We start from the raw sequence: 23,810 nt of genomic DNA on the forward strand, positions 1-23,810 counted from the left end.
GGGGTTAAAACAGATAAAGCAAGGGAACTCCAGATTCCTGGACTGCACCTTTGACTTCTTCGCTGACCTCCCTGTCTCATTGATGTTTAGACTGATACATCTTAGGTTGTATCCTTCTTGCAATTTCCTCCTCCTCCTCAAACTTCTCTCTCAGACCTCAACAGGAGCGGTCACCTTGGATGTTTCCTCTGAGAATGAAGGAGCAAACATGGTTGCCTTTGGCTTCTCTAGATTAGTTAGGTTAGAACTAGAAACCTTTTATATCCAAGCTATGCATTTCCTAGAAATACTTTGTTATTTTCTGACTCTACAAGCATCTCTCTCTCTCTCTCTCTGCCAAAGAGCTCTGGCTGGTAATTGGACTCTCAGTCTTCCAACAATGTCCCTGTCATTTTCCTAATCACAAAATATCATTTTTTTTTTTTAAAAGGCACAAAATATATCTTTTCTGTGCCAGAGGGACAGGGTGCTTATTCCATTTTAACTGCACAAACTCAAATTTCTGATGTGCACTCGACTTCCTCCCACAAAATACTGGCATTCTGGAGGCAAGTTGTGTTGGCACTAACCATGCAATGTTTGTAGGGCACAAACTACAATATTATGCCAAACCTGCAGCTTTTTGGTTTTTGTTTGTTTGTTTGTTGCTCAGAAGAGTTATGCATATCCGCCACAGCAGTTGTTTAAATTCCCTTATCACAGACTCCGGTTAAAACCACCTTGAAAATTCACACTCACCTACAAAGCAAATATTTGCCTCGTATAGTTTGCTGAGCAGCTGGCGAAGTTTTGCGCTAAACTCCTGAACTCCCAGGCTGGGGGTGGATCATTTCTGCCGCTGAAGCCAAGCCGGTTTGGCCCTCTCAGATTTCCAGGGAGCCAGATCTTATTTGTCCAGAAGGAGGAGGGAGAGAGAGAGAGAGAAAAAGCATTGCAGAAGAATACAAAGAGCTCATATTGCCAAGGAAGGAGCTGGCTGTGGTCCTGCAGTCTGCTCAAAATGAACATTTGTACAGAGTTTTGCAAGTCAAATCTCTAGGGCCTTCTTCCCCAATCAGCTCTGACCCTGTAGTACCCAACCACCACTTTCCCACACTTGTTGCAAAACTCAAAAATTGAGCTGCTAACTGAGCGATTGCAGAGGAATAGTGACCCATTGAGATCTCTCTCTCTCTCTCTCTCTCTCTCTCTTCTCTCTCTCTCTGTGTGTGTGTGTGTTTAGGCTGTACACTATGCCTTTAAACCACATCTGAAGCACATTATTTCCCTCAAGGGATTCTGGGCACTGTAGTTTGTTAAATGTTTCTGGGAACTGTTACTCTGTGAGAGATAAACTACAGTGCCCAAAAATGTTTGAGAGAAAGAATGTGATTCAAATGTGCTTTAAAGGTATAATGCATGAGTAGGCAAACTAAGGCCCGGGGGCCGGATCCGGCCCAATCATCTTCTCAATCGGGCCTGTGGACGGTCCGGGAATCAGTGTGTTTTTACATGAGCAGAATGTGTGCTTTTATTTAAAACACATCTCTGGGTTATTTGTTGGGGTTGCCTGGTGTTTTTACATAAGTAGAATGTGTGCTTTTATTTAAAATGCATCTCTGGGTTATTTGTGGGACATAGGAATTCGTTCTCCCCCTCCCCCCCAAAAAAATATAGTCCAGCCCCCCACAAGGTCTGAGGGACAGTGGACTGGCCCCCTGCTGAAAAGGTTTGCTGACCCGTGGTATAATGTGTATGCCAACCCCCCATGTTTGGCCCTGAGTCTCTAGAAATTGACCTTAGTTTCCAAGAATTTCTTGAGGCCATCCAGGTGAGGTGAGTTGTCTCTATGGCAACAAGGCAACCTCTTTGGACACGCAAATGGCAGTACTTAACTGGCCAGCTCAGGCTATTATCTTACGAAGAAACTCATCTGACTGGCTCTGCAGGTTTCCTCTAAAAGATTCTAACCTTACATACACCTGATCACAGGTTTGGAAGGGACCCAGGCTGACCCCGCCCCACAAACCTGTAACATGACTCATCGCAGGTTTACCACAGTATTTCCCACCAGTGAAGTTGTACAAGTCGAGAGTGTGGAAACAAAATGCTTTCCTGGAATATTGCGTTATTCTGGAATTGCAATGAAATATACCCTGTAGGTTGCCAAAAGCAACCAGAAAACCAGAAAACATTTTGGATCTGACGCCTCTCACAAGGGACACAGGAAAAAATTCCCAAGTAATTATGTGTCATTTTTGTGCCACAGGGAATTAAGCATTATTACTTGCTTGATTTTTGTAATGAGAATTGTGAGACGTGAGGCAACCGCAACACCATTCTCCAACATTCACAGTGTTTATCCTTACACGACTGGCAATGCCTCTGGGAAACACAGGTCAGTGCATCAGAAATCAAAGCAGCAAAAGGGGGTTGCAAATGCCATAGAATCCACAGTTGCCTCAAGCATGGGATGAAAGCTTTGAGTTTTGATGTAGAAACACTCATCCACAAAGCAGAAAATGAGCTTTCCTCTTTGGATAAGGAGATGAACTCTCTTATGCCAGCATGGTGTAGTGGTTAAGAGCGGTAAACTCGTAATCTGGTGAACCGGGTTCGCTTCCCCACTCCTCCACATGCAGCTGCTGGGTGACCTTGGGCCAGTCACACTTCTCTGAAGTCTCTCAGCCTCACTCACCTCACAGAGTGTTTGTTGTGGGGGAGGAAGGAAAAGGAGAATGTTAGCTGCTTTGAGACTCCTTCGGGTAGTGATAAAGCGGGATATCAAATCCAAACTCTTCTTCTTCTTCTTTTTGTTTGTTTTTTGAGTTTGTAGAAAAGGAGTAGAAAGATGTGCTTTCGCATGCAGCAGCAAGGTGGCGGTTACTTCTGCATGCTATTGAACACATACTCCATCATTCTGCCCGGACACTGAGGTCCAGCGCTGAGGGCCTTCTGGCGGTTCCCTCACTGCGAGAAGCCAAGTTACAGGGAACCAGGCAGAGGGCCTTCTCGGTAGTGGCACCCGCCCTGTGGAACGCCCTCCCACCAGATGTCAAAGAGAAATACAACTACCAGACTTTTAGAAGACATCTGAAGGCAGCCCTGTTTAGGGAAGCTTTTAATGTTTAATAGGCGATTGTATTTTAATATTCTGTTGGAAGCCGCCCAGAGTGGCTGGGGAAACCCAGTCAGGTGGGCGGGGTATAAATAATAAATTGTTATTATTATTATATTTATTATTATTATTACTATTACTATTATTATACTGCAATGTTGACCAGCACTGAAAGCACACAGAAGAAGACTGTGTGAGCAGCATTCTGTGAGGACGGACAAACAAATCTCTCCCTCCTAAAGATATTTACTTTCTGCACAACCTGATGCGAACCTTTCATGCTGCTGTGGGGGAACTGGAATCAGCGGCAGGCGGTGAAATTTTTCGGAGATGAACAGTTAGGGCCAGAGGCGCCAGCTTGCGAGGGCAATTGGTGGTACTGGTGGTGGGGGACTGCTGTTGTGCACATGACTTCACAACATCCTGGCGCTGCACGCGTGAGCATCATGTCTCCCTCCCTAAGCCAGGCTATGGAACCGGCATTCAGCACCACAGGGCATCTCACAGTGAAGACTGAATACAGGCATTGCGGCTCGCAGTCTTACCCACCACAAATGCGTACCGCCTCAGTATTGTCCACACTGACTGACAGCAGATTTTCTGGATTTCACACAGCCTTACCTGGAGATGCCAGGGGTTGAATCTGGGATCTTCTGCACGCAGTGCTTCTTCTTCTTCTTCTTCTTCTTCTTCTTCTTCTTCTTCTTCGGCGATTACTCGTAGCCAAGTAAGATTGTCTTCCATAGACACGGTGTTAACAGTGAGTCCATAAGTGACTGTGGAGGCCAATTCTGGATCCACACGTCCTTCCACAGTGGGGACATAGGTTTCTGGGCAGGAGTTGATCACGGTGAGGGTTTGCCAAACATGCCTTCCTCTTAGCACGTTTCTCCCTTTCGTCCTGAGTTTGAGTGTCTTCAAAGCACACGACAGCTTTGGTAAAGGCTGTTCTCCAACTGGAGCGCTCGCAGGCCAGTGTTTCCCAGTTGTCGGTCTTTGTTGTTGTTTAGTCATTTAGTCATGTCCGACTCTTCGTGACCCCCTGGACCAGAGCACACCAGGAACTCCTGTCTTCCACTGCCTCCCGCAGTTTGGTCAAACTCATGCTGGTAGCTTCGAGAACACTATACAATCATCTCATCCTCTGTCGTCCCCTTCTCCTTGTGCCCTCCATCTTTCCCAACATCAGGGTCTTTTCCAGGGAGTCTTCTCTTCTCATGAGGTGGCCAAAGTACTGGAGCCTCAGCTTCAGGATCTGTCCTTCCAGTGAGCACTCAGGGCTGATTTCCTTAAGAATGGAGTGGTTTGATCTTCTTGCAGTCCATGGGACTCTCAAGAGTCTCCTCCAGCACCATAATTCAAAAGCATCAATTCTTCGGCGATTAGGCTTCTTTATGGTCCAGCTCTATCGGTCTTTATACTACATTTTTTTAGATTTGCCTTGAGAGAGCCTTTGAACCTCTTTTGTTGACAACCACCATTACGCTTTCCATTTTTAAGTTCGGAATAGAGCAGTTGCTTTGGAGGACGATAATCATGCATCCGCACAACATGACCGGTCCAACACATAATGACATCTGCCTACAGATCTACAAAGAACGTGCAAACTAAGGCTAAATAAAATGTCTGTTGGCGTTAGTTTTCTATCTCTATCTCAAAATATTTGAAAGCCTGAAATAGAAGGGCATATGGCAGATGATGAAAGATTTTGCTGGTAATCTGTAGACCGGTGTCAAATAGGAGGAAGAAGTGTTTTCATTTGTCACTAAGATTAGTTTCTGTGTTGGCCAGCAGTGTTGTGTCACTGTTTTTGAAGAAGCCCAAAGTCCGCTGATAGATCCCCGATCAGCAGATGCTTTTACAGGCTTATTTTGAGAATTAGAAAACACTTTTGTTGGTGTCCTGATGATGGATTCTTTTCTGGGGGTGCGGGAGGGGAAGGGGAAGATGGGTTGGCACGAAAGCCAGCCAATTTCTGGACCCCCGACAGCAGCGTGGATAAAAGCTCATTGTCTAACATAAATAGCGCATGACATGATTATTGGAAATAAGAGCAAGACGCTGACCTCATGGCTTCTTCTCAGAAAAAAGAGAACATTAAAAATAAAGTCTTTTAAGCAGTTCTCCCCCTTTAAAAAACAAACTTGTTTGTTTCTGCTTGCAGCCTGACCCCATAAGCTGCTACCCCAGAGGAGGAGATGGTTGCCTTATGCAGACTTATTCCCCGTTGAAGGCTGTTTGAAAGCAGAACTGACAGTGCGCAGAATTTATGTACAGTGGTACCTCGGGTTACAGACACTTCAGGTTATAGACTCTGCTAACCCAGAAATAGTACCTTGGGTTAAGAACTTTGCTTCAGGATGAGAACAGAAATTGTGCGGCGGCAGCAGGAGGCCCCATTAGCTAAAGTGGTACCTCAGGTTAAGAACAGTTTCAGGTTAAGAACAGACCTCCGGAACAAATTAAGTTCTTAACCTGAGGTACCACTGTATGCATATATTATGGGAAACAGGACTCCTTCTGAACCAGTTTTTATGTTATTAAAAAGGACAGCATGGTTTAGTGGTTATAGTGCTGGATTAAGGCTGCAGTGACTTACAAAGGAGGGGTGCGGGATGGCTTCTCAGGGGCCCTTTCCTAAACTTTATTGGAGGTACATAATCCAGAAATCTAGACAGCATCTGAAAAAACAGAGACATCACCCTGCCAAGAAAGGTCCGTATAGTTGAAGCCAGGGTTTTCCCAGTAGTGATGTATGGAAGGGAGAGCTGGACCATAAAGAAGGCTGATCGCCGAACAATTGATGCTTTTGAATTATGGTGCTGGAGGAGACTCTTGAGAGTCCCATGGACTGCAAGAAGATCAAACCTATCCATTCTGAAGGAAATTAGCCCTGAGTGCTCACTGGAAGGACAGATCCTGAAGCTGAGGCTCCAGTACTTTGGCCACCTCATGAGAAGAGAAGACTCCCTGGAAAAGACCCTGATGTTGGGAAAGATGGAGGGCACAAGGAGAAGGCTATGACAGAGGATGAGATGGTGGGACAGTGTTCTCGAAGCTACCAGCATGAGTTTGACCAAACTGCGGGAGGCAGTGGAAGACAGGAGTGCCTGGCGTGCTCTGGTCCAGGGGGTCACGAAGAGTTGGACACAAATAAACGACTAAACAACAACAACAATCCAGAAATTGAACCTTGGTCTTTCTAAATGCATTCCATTGAGCTACAGCCCTTCTCCTTGTTGAGATACCCCAGTGACGCATGTATGAATGGCATTCCCAGTGCCAGGGACTGGTTGGTCACTGAGGATACTGGTGAGTGAGCAGGGCCGTCTTTAGCATATGCGGCGCCAGGGTGCAAAGATCCGCCCAGCACCCCCAAATTTAGTTTAGCCCCCAAATTAACTGTGTTGATCGCCTGGGCGGGTGCCGAGGAGGAGTCTGCATCCAGGTTGCTGCTGGTGCTTATGGGGCTTTTCATCTTGCTGCTGATGCCGCCTCCTCCTGAGTAGTAGCTCCAGGGAGCTCCTGCTGCTGCCGCCACCAGCGCCCTCGGCCAAGCCCATTAACATCCAAAGCGCTGCTCTTCGGCGGGGAGGCACGCAAGCTGAGCCTCAGCGCACGTCCAGGCAGGCGGCCGCCTCTCAGCACCTCTCACTCTGGCGCCCTCGCTGCGGCCGCCTTTCCTTCCAAGATTCTGGCAGGAAATAAAGGTGGAGGTGCTGTGACGTTAACATATGAGAGTGCTGGAGGTGAAATAGTTAAACAGGTTACCCAATCAGACCCCAGGGGGTGGAGTCAGAGGGACTATAGAACCAGCTCTGGGAGGGGCGAAGGGGGGAGTTCGTTGGGAGTTGGGTGGTTGGTTGGAGTGGAATTGGGACAGAGTCTGTGGGTAGATTGAGTTAGGGTAGCGAAATAAGCTGAGTCAGCAACAGTTAGGGGCTAGGAAGACAAGTAAATATCTGAGAGGTGGTTTAGTGAGGGAGAGCAGGTAGCGGAAGTTATAGGTCTGGATAGGCACCCCATGAATGTAATTGACCGATACCATTTATGAAACCACACACTTGTTAAACTGCAATAAATAAACAGAAGTTTATGTTCCAATTTAACCCTGACTGGACTCAGTATTGTACCTGGTAGGGCCTGGGTGGTGGCAGCGAGAAATAAAGTGGTGGCACAGGGATCAATAGACGGTGAAACGTGCAGAGACCCTGTGTGATCGCCACAGGCGCCTCCCCCTCCTCCTCCTGGTGGCCTGGTGCTTCAGCAGCGCCCACCTGGCACCCCCCAGAATTCAGTGCTGGGGTGCCCCGCACCCCTTGCACACCCAGGTAAAAACGGCACTGGGGGAAGTGGGATTGGAGACTGACTTGGAAGAAGGGATCAGTGAACTAGGGGAGCCTGTAACAGCTGGGAGATGAGAGGCAGAGGCAGGAGACGCTGCAGGATTGGAGAATGAAGGATGGGTGCAGGAGGAGGGAGAGATGAGTCGGGCTGCTGTACAATCAAGGGCTTCCACACCTCCTCCTCCTGCCCACACCTCTCCTGCTGCACTGTAACTCAGGACCAGAAGAGGACTGCAGTGGGAGGAACAGAGGCAGGTTACACACAGGCGTAGTCTTTGCCTGCTTGCCTGCAGCTCAGGTGGAGAAGATGCATAATAATAGTAATAATAATAATAATAATAATAATAATAATAAAAATAAAATAATTTTATTATTTATACCCTGCCCATCTGGCTGGGCTTCCCCAGCCACTCTGGGCGGCTTCCAAAAAAATATTAAAATACTGTAATACATCAAACATTAAAAGCTTCCCTAAACAGGGCTGCCTTCAGATGTGTTCTAAAAGTCTGGTAGTTGTTGTTCTCTTTGACATCTGATGGGAGGCCGTTCCACAGGGAGGGCGCCACTACCGAGAAGGCCCTCTGCCTGGTTCCCTGTAACTTGGCTTCTCGCAGTGAGGGAACCGCCAGAAGGCCCTCGGTGCTGGACCTCAGTGTCCGGGTAGAACAATGGGGGTGGAGACGCTCCTTCAGATATACTGGACCGAGGCCATTTAGGGCTTTAAAGGTCAGCACCAACACTTTGAGTTGTGCTCGGAAACGTACTGGGAGCCAATGTAGGTCTTTCAAGACCGGTGTTATATGGTCTCGGCGGCTGCTCCCAGTCACCAGTCTAGCTGGATTAGTTGTAGTTTCTGGGTCACCTTCAAAGGTAGCCGCACGTAGAGTGCATTGCAGTAGTCCAAGCGGGAGATAACCAGAGCATGCACCACTCTGGCGAGGTGGTCCGCAGGCAGATAGGGTCTCAGCCTGCGTACCAGATGGAACTGGTAAACAGCTGCCCTGGACATGGATTTGACCTGTGCCTCCATGGACAGCTGTGAGTCCAAAATGACTCCCAGGCTGCACACCTGGTCCTTCAGGGGCACAGTTACCCCATTCAGGACCAGGGAATCCTCCACACCTGCCCGCCTCCTGTCCCCCAAAAACAGTACTTCTGTCTTGTCAGGATTCAATCTCGTAAGCTGAGGTCAGGGTTGGGGCCTCTCTGTTGCTGCAACGGTCTCATCAGGTACATACCTAGGACATAGGCTGGATGGATATAGGATGGATGGACATGCTTTTTCCTAACTTGCAAGCGTACTTTTGATAGCAAGGAGTCAATTCTTCACTCTGCATGTTGACATGAGCTTACTGGGGGACAGGGTGGGATACAATACATTTCTCTGCTGTTGTTTTGTCACTGGTGGAAATTGCAGTAGTCTGATGAGGAACAAATGTCCTCACTTCAGCTTGCTGCAATGCGAAAAATGCATGTGATCGGAAATATTTTGGACTGACAGCTACTTGTCAATATGAAATGCTACAAACATGTTTTCACGCTTCCCCTTCAGATTCCCCCTGCCCCCTCGCTTTCAGCAAGTTCAGTTGAAAATGGTGATAATAGAACATAAAGCCGTTATATTTTCCCCTTGCTTAAAAAGGAAGAAGAAGACATCTCAGAGAGATATTTAATGAGACAACAGATGGATTCAGTTGACCTACCGAGCCTGAATCTTGTGGTTCCTGTCCTATGAATGGTTCCCTGGGGCATAAAAGCGCATGAAATGCTCTTAAATAGCTTCCCAAGCGCCTTGTTTGTGACCAACCTTTGCTATTCTGCCAGTACTGCCTCAGGGGGAACCAATCTGAAGGAGCCCATTACCAACAAAAATAACTCAGTCAGTCCGAGCACACTGCTCTGTCCCTGGGGGCATCAGATGCACCGATGCATTATGGGATACAGGAGGTCCACAGAGCAACATAGTATGAGTGGTGGCATGTGGCAAGCTGTAGAAGGGAAATAAAGGACAGAGCTGCAGCTCGGGATGGGAAAATAAATCCAGAACTGCATTTGTTTATCTGTATACAGCCCATCTCGTCCTGAAGGCTTGCAGCCAAGAACTTTTCTCCTTTCCATTAAAATAGAATGTTTCAAAAGGATAAAGTTCAAGGACTAGATTACATTTACCCTGCCATCAAAATAAGGCCAAAGAAATAGTTCTTGCGATGTTTGCTAAATATTTACTTTTGCTGGCTTACTATGGGGAGATTTATTTGTGTATTCTACTTATGGGTCTCTCTCATACCGAGCTGCTCACATCCTTGTACATGAAAACACCCCACTTTACATCCTCACAAGAACCCCGGAAAGTAGGGTAGGCTGAGCTCTGAGCTCTATTTACCATATTTTTTGCTCTATAAGACTGACTTTTTCCCTCCTAAAAAGTAAGGGGAAATGTGTGCGCTCCTTATGGAGTGAATGCAGGCTGCTCAGCTATCCCAGAAGCCGGAACAGCAAGAGGGATTGCTGCTTTCACTGCGCAGCGATCCCTCTTGCTGTTCTGGCTTCTGAGATTTAGAATATTTTTTTCTTGTTTTCCTCCTCCAAAAACTAGGTGTGTCTTGTGGTCTGGTGCGTCTTATAGAGCGAAAAATACGGTAAATCTCTGTACACAGTGCTATTCTGCTGGTTACAATACAAGGCTTCTTTCAAAATAAGGTATTTATTTCATAAAGTTTATACAACCTGGATTGTAAAGAACCTCAAAGCGGTTTACAAAAAAAGGGGAAAGGCAACAGAATCAAGAAAAATTCACAACCCTACTTTAAAACAGACAAGAGTTAAAATACTAAAGCAGATTAAAGCAGATCACCTCAACTTTCTAAGCATCTACAGCACCGTATTTTTCACTCTATAAGATGCACCAGACCATAAGACGCACCTAGTTTTTGGAGGAGGGAAACAAGAAAAAAAATATTCTGAATCCCAGAAGCTAGATCAGTGAGAGGGATTGCTGCGCAGCGAAAGCAGCAATCCCTCTTGCTGTTCTGGCTTCTGGAATAGCTGTGCAGCCTGCATTCACTCCATAAGACGCACACACATTTCCCCTTACTTTTTAGGAGGGGAAAAGTGTGTCTTATAGAGCGAAAAATACGGTAAGTAGGCTTGTCTGAAAAAGAACGTTTTTAGCAGGTGCCCAAAATAATAAAGTAAAGGTACCTGCTTGATCTCAACAGGCAGGAAGTTCCAAAGTATAGGTTCTGCTACAGTGAACACTTCGCCCGTTTGTGGGTTTTGTGGCCAAAAGTGGTGCAACCGGTCAGATTAGATGGTTTTATAAATGAGAACTAGACGACTTCATAGTGAACTGTGGATTTTAGCCCTCATGGCTAAAAACTGAGCCCTCATCACCTAGAAGTAGTATATTGTTGTGTACCACCCCAATCTTTAAGCAGTGTTCATGTTTCCTTTGGAAATGAGACACAGTGGAGACTGTGCCTTTATGGTATATTGTTTATTTACACACATATACAACCTGAGCCTGTGATGGAGGGTTTCAAAGCATTATACTCCAAGTGGGTCCTGTTTCTCCCATTGCTGAAGCCTCCAATTTGAAACAGGCAGCCCACATTGTGCTCTGGCGCCCTGCCCCAGCTAGCCGCATTTAACAAACTGACACTCCTTTTCCTCGATCACGCCACAGCCAACTGAAATCCTGAAACTTCCTCCTAACAAAAACTCTGGTATTTTTCTTCTGCTAACTACCCAGAGCTCAAGGCAGGGCTCCACCCATTTCTAATCGCCCATCACCTTCCTTTGTTCTCCACAGCGGTTCTTCTCCCAGGCAATTTCCTGAGCATGGAAAAACTGGTCTGGCCTGAATTTTAGCACTTTGTTCAATCCAGCATCCAGCAGCCTATTTCAATACTCCAAGCACTGATTAAACTCCAACACCCACTTGACCTACGAATTTAGGGGAGTCAATGCACCCACAAACTCATAACAATATTACAATTATCGGATGCAAGAGACAAATGACAGGGGATAGCTATCTCCATCATGCCTGATCCAGGGTACTCTGGTCCAAGCCGGCAAGTCAGTTCTTGTAATATGAAAGAGAAAAAGAAGCAGAGTGACCTGTGTTGAACTTTCTATGATTCTTATCAAAGCTGAAAGTGTAACAGAAGGGATGCAAGAAGACAGCGATTCACAAAAGGGAGAAAACGGAACTGGGTTATCCAACGGAACCTCTTTCTGTTTCTATTTTCTGTTTTCTTAAGAAAAGCTTTCCTTATCCGCTTTTGACTTTCAAAACAGTGTGGCTTGCTTCCCACTTTTACGATAAGTCCATGGGCAGTGCTGAAAGGCCTGGCTACCTTTTTTTTAAAAAAAAATATTATTGACCATTTCAACATATCAAAATATCAAAAGATATCATATTCATTATTTTCCCCCTTCCCTCCACCTCCCCATCAAGCCCTCCCTCCGCCGCTGAATTCCCTCAGCTCCTCTCTCTGATTTTTCAACACATACTATTCTCTGCATACTGTAAAATTGTATAAATCCTTATATTATCTATCTATGTTTACAATCAATAAATTTGTGTATGTTTATTCAAAACCTGCCAAGGAGTCCAATTCATTCTGTTGTCTTTTTAAGTAATTTGTAAAAAGTTCCCATTCTTCTTTGAAGTCACAGTTGTCCTTATCTCGCAGTTTAGGTATATGTTAGTTTAGCCAGTTCTGCATAGTTCATCGATTTCTCTTGCCACTGTTCTTTTGTCGGGATTTCCTCATTCTTCCATCCTTGCGCTATCAAGACTCTTGCCGCTGTTGTTGCATGCATAAATGAGTTGTTTGTTTTCCTTGGCAGGTCTTGTCCTACAATCCGAAAGTCCTGGCTACTTTTGCACAAATGAGGCTTATGGTGTAATACAGGTAACTTGCAACTTCCGCACATTTAATTTGCGCACATACAACTTTACACATTTGGCAAAAAAGCAGAAATCTTTTTAAGGGGGCAGGCACCCAGGAAAACAGACTTGGGCGATCCCACCCACCACTGAGATCACCCCTGTTGATTTCAGGGTGGCGGGTTCGAGCTCTGTGTTGGGCAAAAAATTTTTGCATTGCAAACGGTTGGGTTAGGTGACCCTCGTGGTCCTTTCCAACTGTACAATTCTATGACCTGTAACTCAGGCTCAAGGCTCCGCATGCTGCATCGCAGGGGGGTCAGACTAGATGACTTTGGGGGGAACCCTTTACTATTTTACGACTCTTCGTTGCTTTCAGGTCATCGCCAAAGGGGAGAGCTGCCCGCAGGTCAGCGCAAGAGCGCAATCGGGAAAGTGTGGCAGGCGCGCGCGCTTGGGCATCACACGCGAGCGCGCACTCTCCACCCTCCACCCCCCCCAAGGGGAATGAATTCCCGGTTCGAGGGGGCCCGGGGCCTCTCGTGCCCAGATGACAAGTAGCCCGGGTGGGTGGATGAAGGCGCGAATCTGGGTTGGGGCGGGGCTGGCTAGTGGTACCCAGGAAAGTGCCGCCGCCTCCGAGGATGGCGAGGATGCCGCCCCCCCCCCACGCCCGTCATCCCCCACCCCTCTTGGGGGTGTGTCTCCCCCTCCCCTCCTCATATCCCCCCTGCGAGAGAGACGCAGGCAGCCAGGCGCGCCCTCGCCCTTTGTCTCTGGCGCCGGGGAAGCTCCGGCGGCTGCGAGAGGCGGACGGCAGCCGCAGACTCCACCTCTTCCTCGAGGGGAAGCCCTCCTCCCGGCCTGCCCAGTCCTCCTGCCGCCGCCGATCGCGCTCCCGCCGCCTGCCTCCTCTCGCAGGTGTAACAGCACCTGGGACCCCCGGGCCGGACCGACGCCGAGACGCCTCCGCGCTCCTCTTCCTTCCCAGCTTTTCGGTAGGAGGGTCTCTGGGGTCTCTCTTTCGGTTTGGGTGCCTTCCTCCCTGCGGCGCCTCCCCCGCCTTAAAGCCCTGCATCTCCTCCCCCACCCGTTCCTGCACAGCCCACCTCCCCCCCATCTCCATCCATCCCTGTCCGTCTTCCTCACCTCCACAATCCGCCCAGATAAGCCTTATCAGTGGTCCTGATCATTACCATCGCGCTTTTGCAGCAACCGTGTGCGCGCGTGTGTATTGCAAATTGCAATTGCCTGGAGAAAGTCCCGGGGATTTCCTGCTGGCGACCCGCACCCGCCTTGCTGAATTGCTGCCCCGTGCTCCATCGAAAGGGCGCCTCTCCGTTTGATGAGCTCTCTGCTTAATTGCTTTCATTGGAAGGATAGTTGCTTTGCTGGCTGCACACCTGGGAGGCGGCCTTATCTCTCCCTGGTTCTGCTCTTGGAAACTCCCTTTAATTCTTCCTCCTTCCTGCTGCCGCCTGAATCAAGCGATTGCCCGTCCAAAAAATAAAAGCGAGCGAGAAAAGAACCCACGCTCCGCCGGTGCACCAGTTTCCATCTTTCTATCAGGCTGGACCAATGCTGCTTACAAAGCATCATTCAGCCATATTCACTGTTTCCCTTTACCTGCTTGCATCCCCTTGGCTTGATAACTGGGCTGCTGAATGCCTCTTAAGGGATGCTCTCCTTGTTTTTCAGACGTGCTCCTTTATATCAGCCCCCATAGTGCCTAGGTCAGCTGTCTGTGACCCTTTTACTCCCCAAAGCACCAGAAGTGTCTGCAGCGCCTGTTTTTTATTTTGCATCTAGCAGCCTTAGGTGGTGATCGCGACAGGGGATCCATAATAACAATAAATAATGTGGTTTCTGCTGTGTTTTTGTAAAGGGCTGGGTAGGCAGACTGGTGATGCAGACCAAGCCATGTGGTCCCTATTGTTTCCGCTAGCAGTGCCTGTTCCCCATGACAGCTGATGGTTTGGGTGTTGCAGAGGGAGGGCTTGTGTTGTCAGGCTCAATAGAATGGCAATTTTTGCCTTCCCTTGGGTGTCCCCACGTTCACACGTGTGTCTTTTGCACATGGGATTGAATAGCAGCCATTTGTCCCATAAGACAGAAAGCCTAGGGTATGCAACTTTTGGGGATGCCACTGAAGCATAAGATAAATTTACTGCATGCCCCTTGTGACCTCAGCTTAGGAACATAGGATTTTGCCTTGTACTAAGACAGATTCTTAAGGGACGCGGGTGGCGCTGTGGGTTAAACCACAGAGTATAGGACTTGCCGATCAGAAGGTCGGCGGTTCGAATCCCTGCGACGGGGTGAGCTCCCGTTGCTCGGTCCCAGCTCCTGCCAACCTAGCAGTTCGAAAGCACGTCAAAGTGCAAGTAGATAAATAGGTACCGCTCTGGCGGGAAGGTAAACAGCGGTTTCCGTGTGCTGCTCTGGTTCACCAGAAGTGGCTTAGTCATGCTGGCCACATGACCCGGAAGCTGTACGCCGGCTCCCTCGGCCAATAAAGCGAGATGAGCGCCACAACCCCAGAGTCGGTCACGACTGGACCTAATGGTCAGCGGTCCCTTTACCTTTAAGACAGATTCTTGGTCCATCTAACTCAGTATTATCAACACGGCCTGGTAGCAGCTCTCTAAGGTTTCAGCCAGGGTTTGTTTCCCAGCCATAGCAGGATATGCTGGGGATTGATCCTGCATGCAAAGCAGATGCCATACTGCTGAGCACTTCCCCGTGCCTTACTATCTGCAAAGGTTACAGCTGGCTCCAGAGGCTGACAGGTTCGCACATTTTTTAGGGGACCCAGATTTGACACCACCCTAACAGAACTGAAACAACCAGAGGAAATTCTCAATTCTCTTGGAACACTCTGCCTGCTGGTTAATCTGTGTAATGGAATGTTGGGAACTATATTGATATTTGTTCTTGGCATCTGTCTTTCTCGAGAGACCACGGAGTCAAACCACTGGAGAGTTCACAGCAGCTGCTGTGGCTGCAGAAACCGGTAACTCGTGACTGCCACCACCTCCTGTGTTGTTTTTGTTGCATTAGCAGCAAAGTGACCTCCCTGGAGCGCAAGCCTGGGCAGTGTGTATGGAGGTCCTGGGCTGCCCAGATGACAAGACCCTCCTCTCGGCTTCACCCATGCGGTCCAAAGGAACGCAGAGCAACATGTTTGGCACCAGCTTGGCTGCAGGAGTTGCCAGAAGGAGGCGTACAAGACGCCATCCAGCTGTCTTAGCAACTCCCCTCCAGATTTGTGTAGGGTTTACGCCTTTAGCTTTTTCTTCTTCCAGAGATGTCCTGCAAGGAAGCAGAGGTTTAGGACCACAGTTTTCCTTCTTCTAAACGGGCTACCTTCCTAGGTTGATGAGCCCCATCTGCCCCTCACTTGCCTCTACAGCAGCGGTTCTCAACCTGTGGGTCCCCAGATGTTGTTGAACTACAACTCCCATCACCCCTAGCTAGCAAGGCCAGAGCTCGGGGATGATGGGAGTTGTAGTCCAACAACATCTGGGGACCCACAGGTTGAGAACTGCTGCTCTATAGCATGTGCAGAAACAGCCTTCTTGACCATTGGACCCACTATTGGTCTCATCCACTCAATCTGCCGGTGCCTGTCTTTCCATGCAGGGAAAGTCCCTAACTCACCGAGGCTTTGAGACCCATCAGCTACCCTCACCTGGATTAACCTGGCTAGCTGAAGCTGTTTCCTGGGGTGAGAACTGAGAGCAGGGTAGGCACCAAAGGTGGGCCAACTCCCTTAGAAGGAGCATGGTGTGTCCCCACCAAAGGTACTATCCCTCCCCAGCAGCCCATGTACCCCATGTACTGTATACCGTATTTTTCCGTGTATGAGACTAGGTTTTTTTTTAACCAAAAAAATAGGTTTAAAATTGGGCCTCGTCTTATATAGGGGTAGTGCTGAGGAGTGTTTTCTTAATTTGGAGTCCCCCAAAATAGGGGGCTTCTTATACATGGGGGCGTCTTATACACGGAAAAATACGGTATATTGGCACTTTAAGAATAGGAGAGCTGGTCCTTGCCCCAGGGGGCTTACAATGTAGAAAAGCAGCAGAAGGGAGACAACAGAGAAGGAGTGGGTGCAGGAGAAATTGGGAGAAAATGTGATTACTGTAATTAACATATACTTGAGCCTCCTTACAATAGGATATGGGAACAGGGTGGGTGTTCTGCCGAAAGCTTTTAAAGTGGAGGAAGCAATTCTTTCCTTTTGTCATGTGGCTAAGAGTCCATTTATGTCATGAACGAATTGCGAGACTTTTGACGCAGGCAAGAATCCCCCCCCCCTTTCCACACCTATTTCTTACCTGAATAGGACTATTTTTCTTTTCAATAGGAACACGTGGAATAAACGTTGTGCCATGTATTGGCTGCCCTCTTATCCTCCGTTGCAATGTTTTCTTTTGAAATCTGTAAGATAACAGTTTCCTGTTCAGTTATGTTACTTTGAATGCATACTTTATGCATATGAATGCGATTTGACTTTCTTCACTAATGTTTTTGTTCTGGGTTGTTTAATTTGATGTTTTAATATGTGGTGTAAACTGCTTCGAGATTATTTTCCCTTAAAGATATAAAGAGGTATGTTGTTGTTGTTGTTGTTGTTGATGATGATGATGATAATGTTATGCAGCTGAACACCCTAGCCTAGGGTTTCATGAACTGTGGCCCTCCAAATATTGTCCAGCTCCAACTCCCAAACTCCCGTATGCCCCAGCCAGCAGGATCAATGGTTAGGTACGATGGGAGCTAGAATCCAACACCATCTAAATGGCCACAGGTATCCCATCCCAACCCTAGCCCCACTCCACATCGAGGCCATTCCCCCCAAAATTGCCCTCCAGCCAGTTACATATATTTAGGACTTCATCACCTGCCTATAAATTGTAGATTTGGAAACGCTTGTTATTAAAGAAATAGCTTAGCTTCCCAAATGGAATCCTATGAATCAGTTGCCTTTTTAGTATATCCCATCTCATCCAAATGGATCAGGCTGGGTTGTATTCGGAAACAATATGAAAAAGCTTCCTTGTCCCTCAAGGTCACGGACGGAACAGCTTTTACGGAGGCTTCACACATGCAAGTTAATCGGCTTATGGCTGCGATATCCAGTGTCAATTTGCCATGTGTGAATGAGACCTCACAGACACAACAGCCCACAGGAAACTTTAATTAGCCCCTCAAACACAATGATTTTCAATTGGAGTACGTTCATGCATGTGGCTTCCAGTCTCCAGGGACTGGTTCATGCCTGTATATAATCGATCTTTGTACAGTTGGAGACTAGCAACAGAATGTGTGAATGCCATTGAAAAAATGTGATGTGTGGGCTGAGATGAAATTTGCATCTCTGGAGCTATATATATATATATGACAGCCGATTCACACATGGAAGTCCTGGATGCTGCAGTTGGTGCCGTGGGGCTAGAATTTTCCCATTGCTGTGCTCCCCTGGGAAGATGTTTCCATATCTAAAGATACAGTGGTACCTCGGGTTAAGTACTTAATTTGTTCCGGAGGTCCGTACTTAACCTGAAACTGTTCTTAACCTGAAGCACCACTTTAGCTAATGGGGCCTCCTGCTGCCGCCGTGCTGCCAGAGCACGATTTCTGTTCTCATCCTGAAGCAAAGTTCTTAACCTGAAGCACTATTTCTGGGTTAGTGGAGTCTGTAACCTGAAGCGTATGTAACCCGAGGTACCACTGTACAGAGTTTGGCCACATTGGGAATACTGGACCTGCTTCCTGGTGCCACATTTTTAGGGGGGGGGGGAAATTGGCAAACGTCTGTGCCTGGCATAGACAGCAGCTTTATACTGTGCCAGGCCATTGCCCCATGTAGCTCAGCTTTGTCTGACTTGCAGTGGCTCTCCAGGGTTTTGGGCAGAGGACAACCCCCAGCTCTATCTGGAGATGCCAGAGATTTAACAAAGGACCTTCGGCATGCAAAACAGATGTTCTGCCACTGAGCTATGGCCCTTTCCCTGCAAATTCAGCATAACTTGCTTTGCTGATCATGGGGAACAGCAAGGCACTATGAGGAACTGATCCTTATAAGAAGACCATTTGCCTACTGGTAGCAGATTTCCAGGGTCCCAGCCAGGTCCAGAACTACCTCCATAGGAATATTGAAAGTTGCTTTTTGCTGAGTCAGACCACTGGTCTTCTTCTTTGGCAATCACCCGTAGCTGAGTAAGATTGTCTTCCATAAACAAGGTTTTAACAGTGAGTCCATAAGTGACTGTGGAGGCCAATTCTAGATCCACACGTCCTTCCACAGTGGGGACATAGGTTTCCGGGCAGGAGTTGAACATGGTGAGGGTTTGCCAAGCATTTGCCAAGGGAGAAACGTTCTTAGCGCGTTTCTCCCTTTCGTCCTGAGTTTGAGCGTCTTCAAAGCCCATGACACCTTTGGTAAAGGCTGTCCTCCAATTGGAGCGCTCACAGGCCAGTGTTTCCCAGTTGTCGGTGTTTATATTACATTTTTTTAGATTTGCCTTGAGAGAGTCTTTGAACCTCTTTTGTTGACCACCAGCATTACGCTTACCATTTTTAAGTTCAGAATAGAGTACAGTGGTACCTCTAGTTAAGTACTTAATTCGTTCCGGAGGTTCGTTCTTAACCTGAAACTGTTCTTAACCTGAAGCACCACTTTAGTTAACGGGGCCTCCTGCTGCCGGAGCATGATTTCTGTTCTCATCCTGAAGCAAAGTTCTTAACCTGAAGCACTATTTCTGGGTTAGCGGGGTCTGTAACTTGAAGTGTATGGAACCTGAAGCGTATGTAACCTGAGGTACCACTGTAGTTGCTTTGGAAGACGATAATCAATGCATCAGCATTGTCTACACCAGGGGTGGGCAAGGTTTACCTCGCCTGGGCCGGTTCACTCCAGTGGAGATCCCTCCATGGGCCAAAGTGAGCGCGAGCACACACGCCCACAATTTCCGGCGTCTGCATCTGCGCAGATGCGATTTCCGGCACCGCGGAAGTGAGTCCCCGCACTGTGCTGCGCCGGTTTAGCGCAGCGCGCAGGGACTTGCCAAGCAGGTGGCTCAGTTCGGGGGGGGCTCGGGGGTGGGTTAAATGACCGGCGTGGGCTGCTTGTGGCCCATGGGCCTTAGGTTGCCGATCCCTGGTCTACACACTGATGCTTCTGGATCTGCCATCCTTTGGCACAGAGACCCTAAGCTATGTAATGCCCACAGGAGTGCACCTGATATCTTCGATACTGTACAGTGGTACCTCGGGTTAAGGACTTAATTCGTTCCGGACGTCTGTTCTTAACCTGAAACTGTTCTTAACCTGAAGCACCACTTTAGCTAATGGGGCCTCCGGCTGCTGTCGCGCCACCAGAGCACAACTTCTGTTCTCATCCTGAAGCAAAGTTCTTAACCCAAGGTACTATTTATGGGTTAGCAGAGTCTGTAACCTGAAGCGTATGTAACCCGAGGTACCACTGTATACAATTTTCAGCAAATGCTGAAGACACACTTCTTTAGCCAGGTCTTTCGACACCTGAGATGTGTGTTTTCAGGACCTACACGATTCCTGCGACGGCTGTTTGTTTAAACTGTTTTAAATACTGAATTTTAAATGGTTGTAAAGCAAACGTGATGATGATGATGATGCTAAGGTATTATATCCAATATATGTTGTCCTCTGTCAAGCAGGTGGGGACTAAAGTGTGACCCTCCATCGAACACCATATATGCTCCAGTACTTGGATGCTTCAAGGTAAGTTTAGTTCTTAAATGTTGAACTTCCTGGAACTTGTTGATGAAAGGGTGGAGACCTGTTGCCCTCCAGTCTTTTGGACTACAACTCCCATCCTCCCTCTCAGTTGTCCACGCTGGCGAAGGATTATGGGAGTTGGTGTCCAACAATGTTTGAAAGACCACAGGTTCTCCAACCCTGTGCGTGAATGGCTACGGTCCAAATGCATACACAAGACTTATCCATTGATATATCACAGGGAACCTTCTTTCCTTTCGAGGGCTCCATTTTCTCAGGGTTAATCTCTCAGGGTCCGGAACCAAACTGGGCAGGATTAGAGCCCAAAGTTGTCATAACTAGAAGGTGAATTTTGTGAAGTAGGCAGACCCGGAAGAGGTTGGAGCTGATCCACTAAGTCTGAAGAGTCAGCAAATGGGAGGGCTGCTAGATAGGAAGCAAAATGAGAGCCGTAAGTGCAGTATCCTCTGTCATGGCCGGAAGGAGTCTTCAGAAGGGTCATCTTGAATAATGATGCTGGAGGCTTTGCCAGAGTCGTCCGGAGCTATCTGTTTCTTTTTGCAATAAATTCTCCTTTTTAATTACCTACGCTTACTGTGTTATCAAGCTGGGAATCTGGACTCCTGACAGTGGGTGATTAACAGGGAGTTAAACCACTCTAAGCATCTCCAAACTTACCTGGTGGAACCAGACACCCCAATCTTGAACCGTCAGTTTGTAGATGTGCAAAGCACCGCTATTCAGATGGTTAGACCATCTCTTCAAGTGCAGAGGCAGTGAAATATCACTTCCCAGCAGAATCTAACATCAAAACACTTACTTGTTGTTGTTTAGTCGTTTACTCATGTCTGACTCTTTGTGACCCCATGGACCAGAGCACGCCAGGCACTCCTGTCTTCCACTGCCTCCCACAGTTTGGTCAAACTCATGCTGGTAGCTTCGAGAACACTGTCCAACCATCTCGTCCTCTGTCGTCCCCTTCTCCTTGTGCCCTCCATCTTTCCCAACATCAGGGTCTTTTCCAGGGAGTCTTCTCTTCTCATGAGGTGGCCAAAGTATTGGCCAAACACTTACTTATTGAGGAAAATTTCTGTCACACCACCATTTAATCTGCTTTCAGGCCAGGGCTCTTTCCTAGAACGTATGAAAGAAGAAGTAAAAGTGCTCCTGAGCAGGCGCAGAATGCATTTCCCTACACCAATGAATAACAGATACATCAGGGATTCGGGCTTCTAGATGAGAAGTTGAAATTTCCAGGCAAATTTGAGCCAGCATTTCCCTTTCAAAGCTTTATACGATAATGGATAAATTCTTCAAAGGAAAGGTTAGAGAGGCCATGAGGTTGCGTAAGCGCTGCACTTCTTTGAACTTCTGCATTTTGCCTGATCAAAAAAGAGCACCCAGCCACAGCCCCCAGGCCCTTTAAATTGCAGGCTGCAAAAGAGTAGTCTATTGTCATGGTTACGTGGTCAAGAGGCTGGCTTTGGTCATGCAAGACTCCTTGTCAGGTATTGGCTTGGACACTGAGCGAGACAGAAGAGTGGGCACCGGGAAGAAGGGGGGTTGGAGACCGACTTAGGGATCAGTGATCTGGGGGGGCCTGTTACAGCCAGGAGACGAGAGGCAGAGGCAGGAGAAGCTGTCGGAGAGTGAATTAGAGGGGCAGGAGGAGAGGTCAGACTGGCGCAGAGTCAAGGGCTTCCTAACCTCTTCCTCCTCCTGCCCCCAGCTCTCCTGCTCCACTGCCTTCCAGGACCAGGCGAGAGGGAGAAGCAGAAATTGGTTACATGCAGGGGGAATCTTCGCCTGCTTGCGTGCAGCTTGGGTGGAGGAGATACAGAAGCTGAGGTCGGTGGAGCGGGACCTCTCTCTTGTGTCAACCGCCTCATTGGGTTCACACCATGGAGCAGCTGAGAGACATAGGACCAATAGACGTGCCTTTTCCTAACTGGGAAGTGTACTTTCTATTTCTGCCTAGTATGCACCAGTAGCCCTTAGGACACAGAGGGCAGGGGATGGAGGTGAAATCCAGCCCGGCTTGAATTGAGTCTGGAAGCCAGGTTCTAGGCTGGGTAGAGTAATCTCTGGATAAGTCCAGTCTGGCCCAATCTGGTATAGTTCAGAAAAGGGTTTCAAGGCACAGAATCGCACAGAATCACAGAATTGTGGAGTTGGAAAGGACCCTGAGGGGCATCTAATCCAGCCTCGGTCCAGTATACCTGAAGGAGCGTCTCCACCCCCATTATTCTGCCCGGACACTGAGGTCCAGCGCTGAGGGCCTTCTGGCAGTTCCCTCGCTGCGAGAAGCCAAGATACAGGGAACCAGGCAGAGGGCCTTCTCGGTAGTGGCACCCGCCCTGTGGAACGCCCTCCCACCAGATGTCAAAGAGAACGACAACTATCAGACTTTTAGAAGACATCTGAAGGCAGCCCTGTTTAGGGAAGCTTTTAATGTTTAATAGGTTATTGTATTTTAATATTTTGTTGGAAGCCGTCCAGAGTGGGCGGGGTATATTAAAAAAAAGCCCTCTGCAGTGCAAGTATACCCACTGCAGTTGGCCCATTAGGAGAAATGGGGCACTGCCCCACCAACCTTACTTTGCTCTCAGCCTGCCCCCTTCATCTGCTTTCCTTTCTACTTAAAACTGGTTCAGGGTGTGGCACGGCACAGCATCCGTTTCCCCCTTGGATTCAGTTTGCCTTTGCAGAAGAGGGAGGAGGATGGGGACAAAACCAGAATTAGTTTGCTTTGCCTGTTATTATCTCTAGCGCCATCTACTGGTGGGCTCCCTGCCTTCTGCCCTACCATACTCAATGGGCACCAGCTACCCCTGTGAAGAACTTAGTGCAGTCTAGAGATATGCCCACACCTGACCTCTTCAAGAGGATTCGGAAACCTTTTCTGCCTTCTGCAACCTGCTCCAGAGTTTCATCAGAGCAGAATAAACCTGTTCTAGGATCTGCTCCTCACTTTCAAGAGCAAAGCAGCCAGAGCCCGGACATACCCCAAATGCGTCACTGTGGCCCACATTCATCCAGCCAGCCAATGGCCTGCAAATTGCTCAGCCCTCTGCACGACTGCTGTTGCTTCGGAGCACTTCAGCGGTTAATACTACCCGCGTGGGCTCGTTTGTCAAATGGAATATTTACAATTAAGATGAAAGCTTGATCTGTGGCTCGGAGTTGCCAAGTGAGCTCTGCCATCGACGCTAATCCGTAGTAATCCCGGCGTAATAGCTGGCTGTTGCCTTGGCCTGATTCTCTTGACAGCTGATCTGACATGAGACATAGGCGAGCAGGTCTGGTGGAGCTGAAGGATGTCTTTCCGTCGCAAACCTGCCACGCTTTGCACGGCCTTGTTTCTCTGCAGCAGTGGGTGTGCCTTGCCTATAGTGCTCCTCGCTGGCTGCTCGCCTGGTTGCTGCTAAGTATCGGGGCTGCATCATAACCATGCTGTGTGTGAAAATAAGCAACCATTTTCAAAATGGGTTCTGAGGGGACACAGTAGGGGATCACCATGTCCTCCTGTCGTAGGCAAGCCAGCCTCTTCGCTTGTGCTAATGTGTTATAGCGCTGCTTTCTATGTGCAATCAAATCATAGAATTACAGAACTCTAGAGCTGGAAGGGACCCAAGGGTTATCTAGTCTAATAGTAATAATAATAATAATAATAATAATAATAATAATAATAATAATTTATTATTTGTAC

At 47.9% G+C, this 23,810-nt stretch overlaps 1 protein-coding gene across 14 annotated transcripts in view; it reads left to right on the plus strand.

Annotated features, from left to right (window-relative positions):
- Window positions 1-23,810, plus strand: part of TMEM150C (transmembrane protein 150C) — a 56,304-nt gene that overhangs the window by 9,297 nt on the left and 23,197 nt on the right. For 4 of the 14 annotated variants that reach the window (XM_081021120.1, XM_081021125.1, XM_081021136.1 and 1 more), the window contains exon 2: window positions 20,041-20,104. The exons of 2 other annotated variants lie outside the window; for them this stretch is intronic. In XM_081021120.1, the coding sequence (XP_080877246.1) occupies window positions 20,079-20,104 (26 nt within the window). In that variant the 5' untranslated portion in view covers window positions 20,041-20,078. Of the gene's footprint in view, window positions 1-12,297; window positions 12,363-13,109; window positions 13,336-20,037; window positions 20,105-23,810 lie in introns of those variants that run through there. 8 more of the 14 variants (XM_081021137.1, XM_081021123.1, XM_081021135.1 and 5 more) reach the window with 8 other exon arrangements.

Source organism: Podarcis pityusensis (assembly GCF_964106645.2).
Source record: "Podarcis pityusensis genome assembly, chromosome: 9".
Classification (NCBI taxonomy): Eukaryota; Metazoa; Chordata; class Lepidosauria; order Squamata; family Lacertidae; genus Podarcis; species Podarcis pityusensis.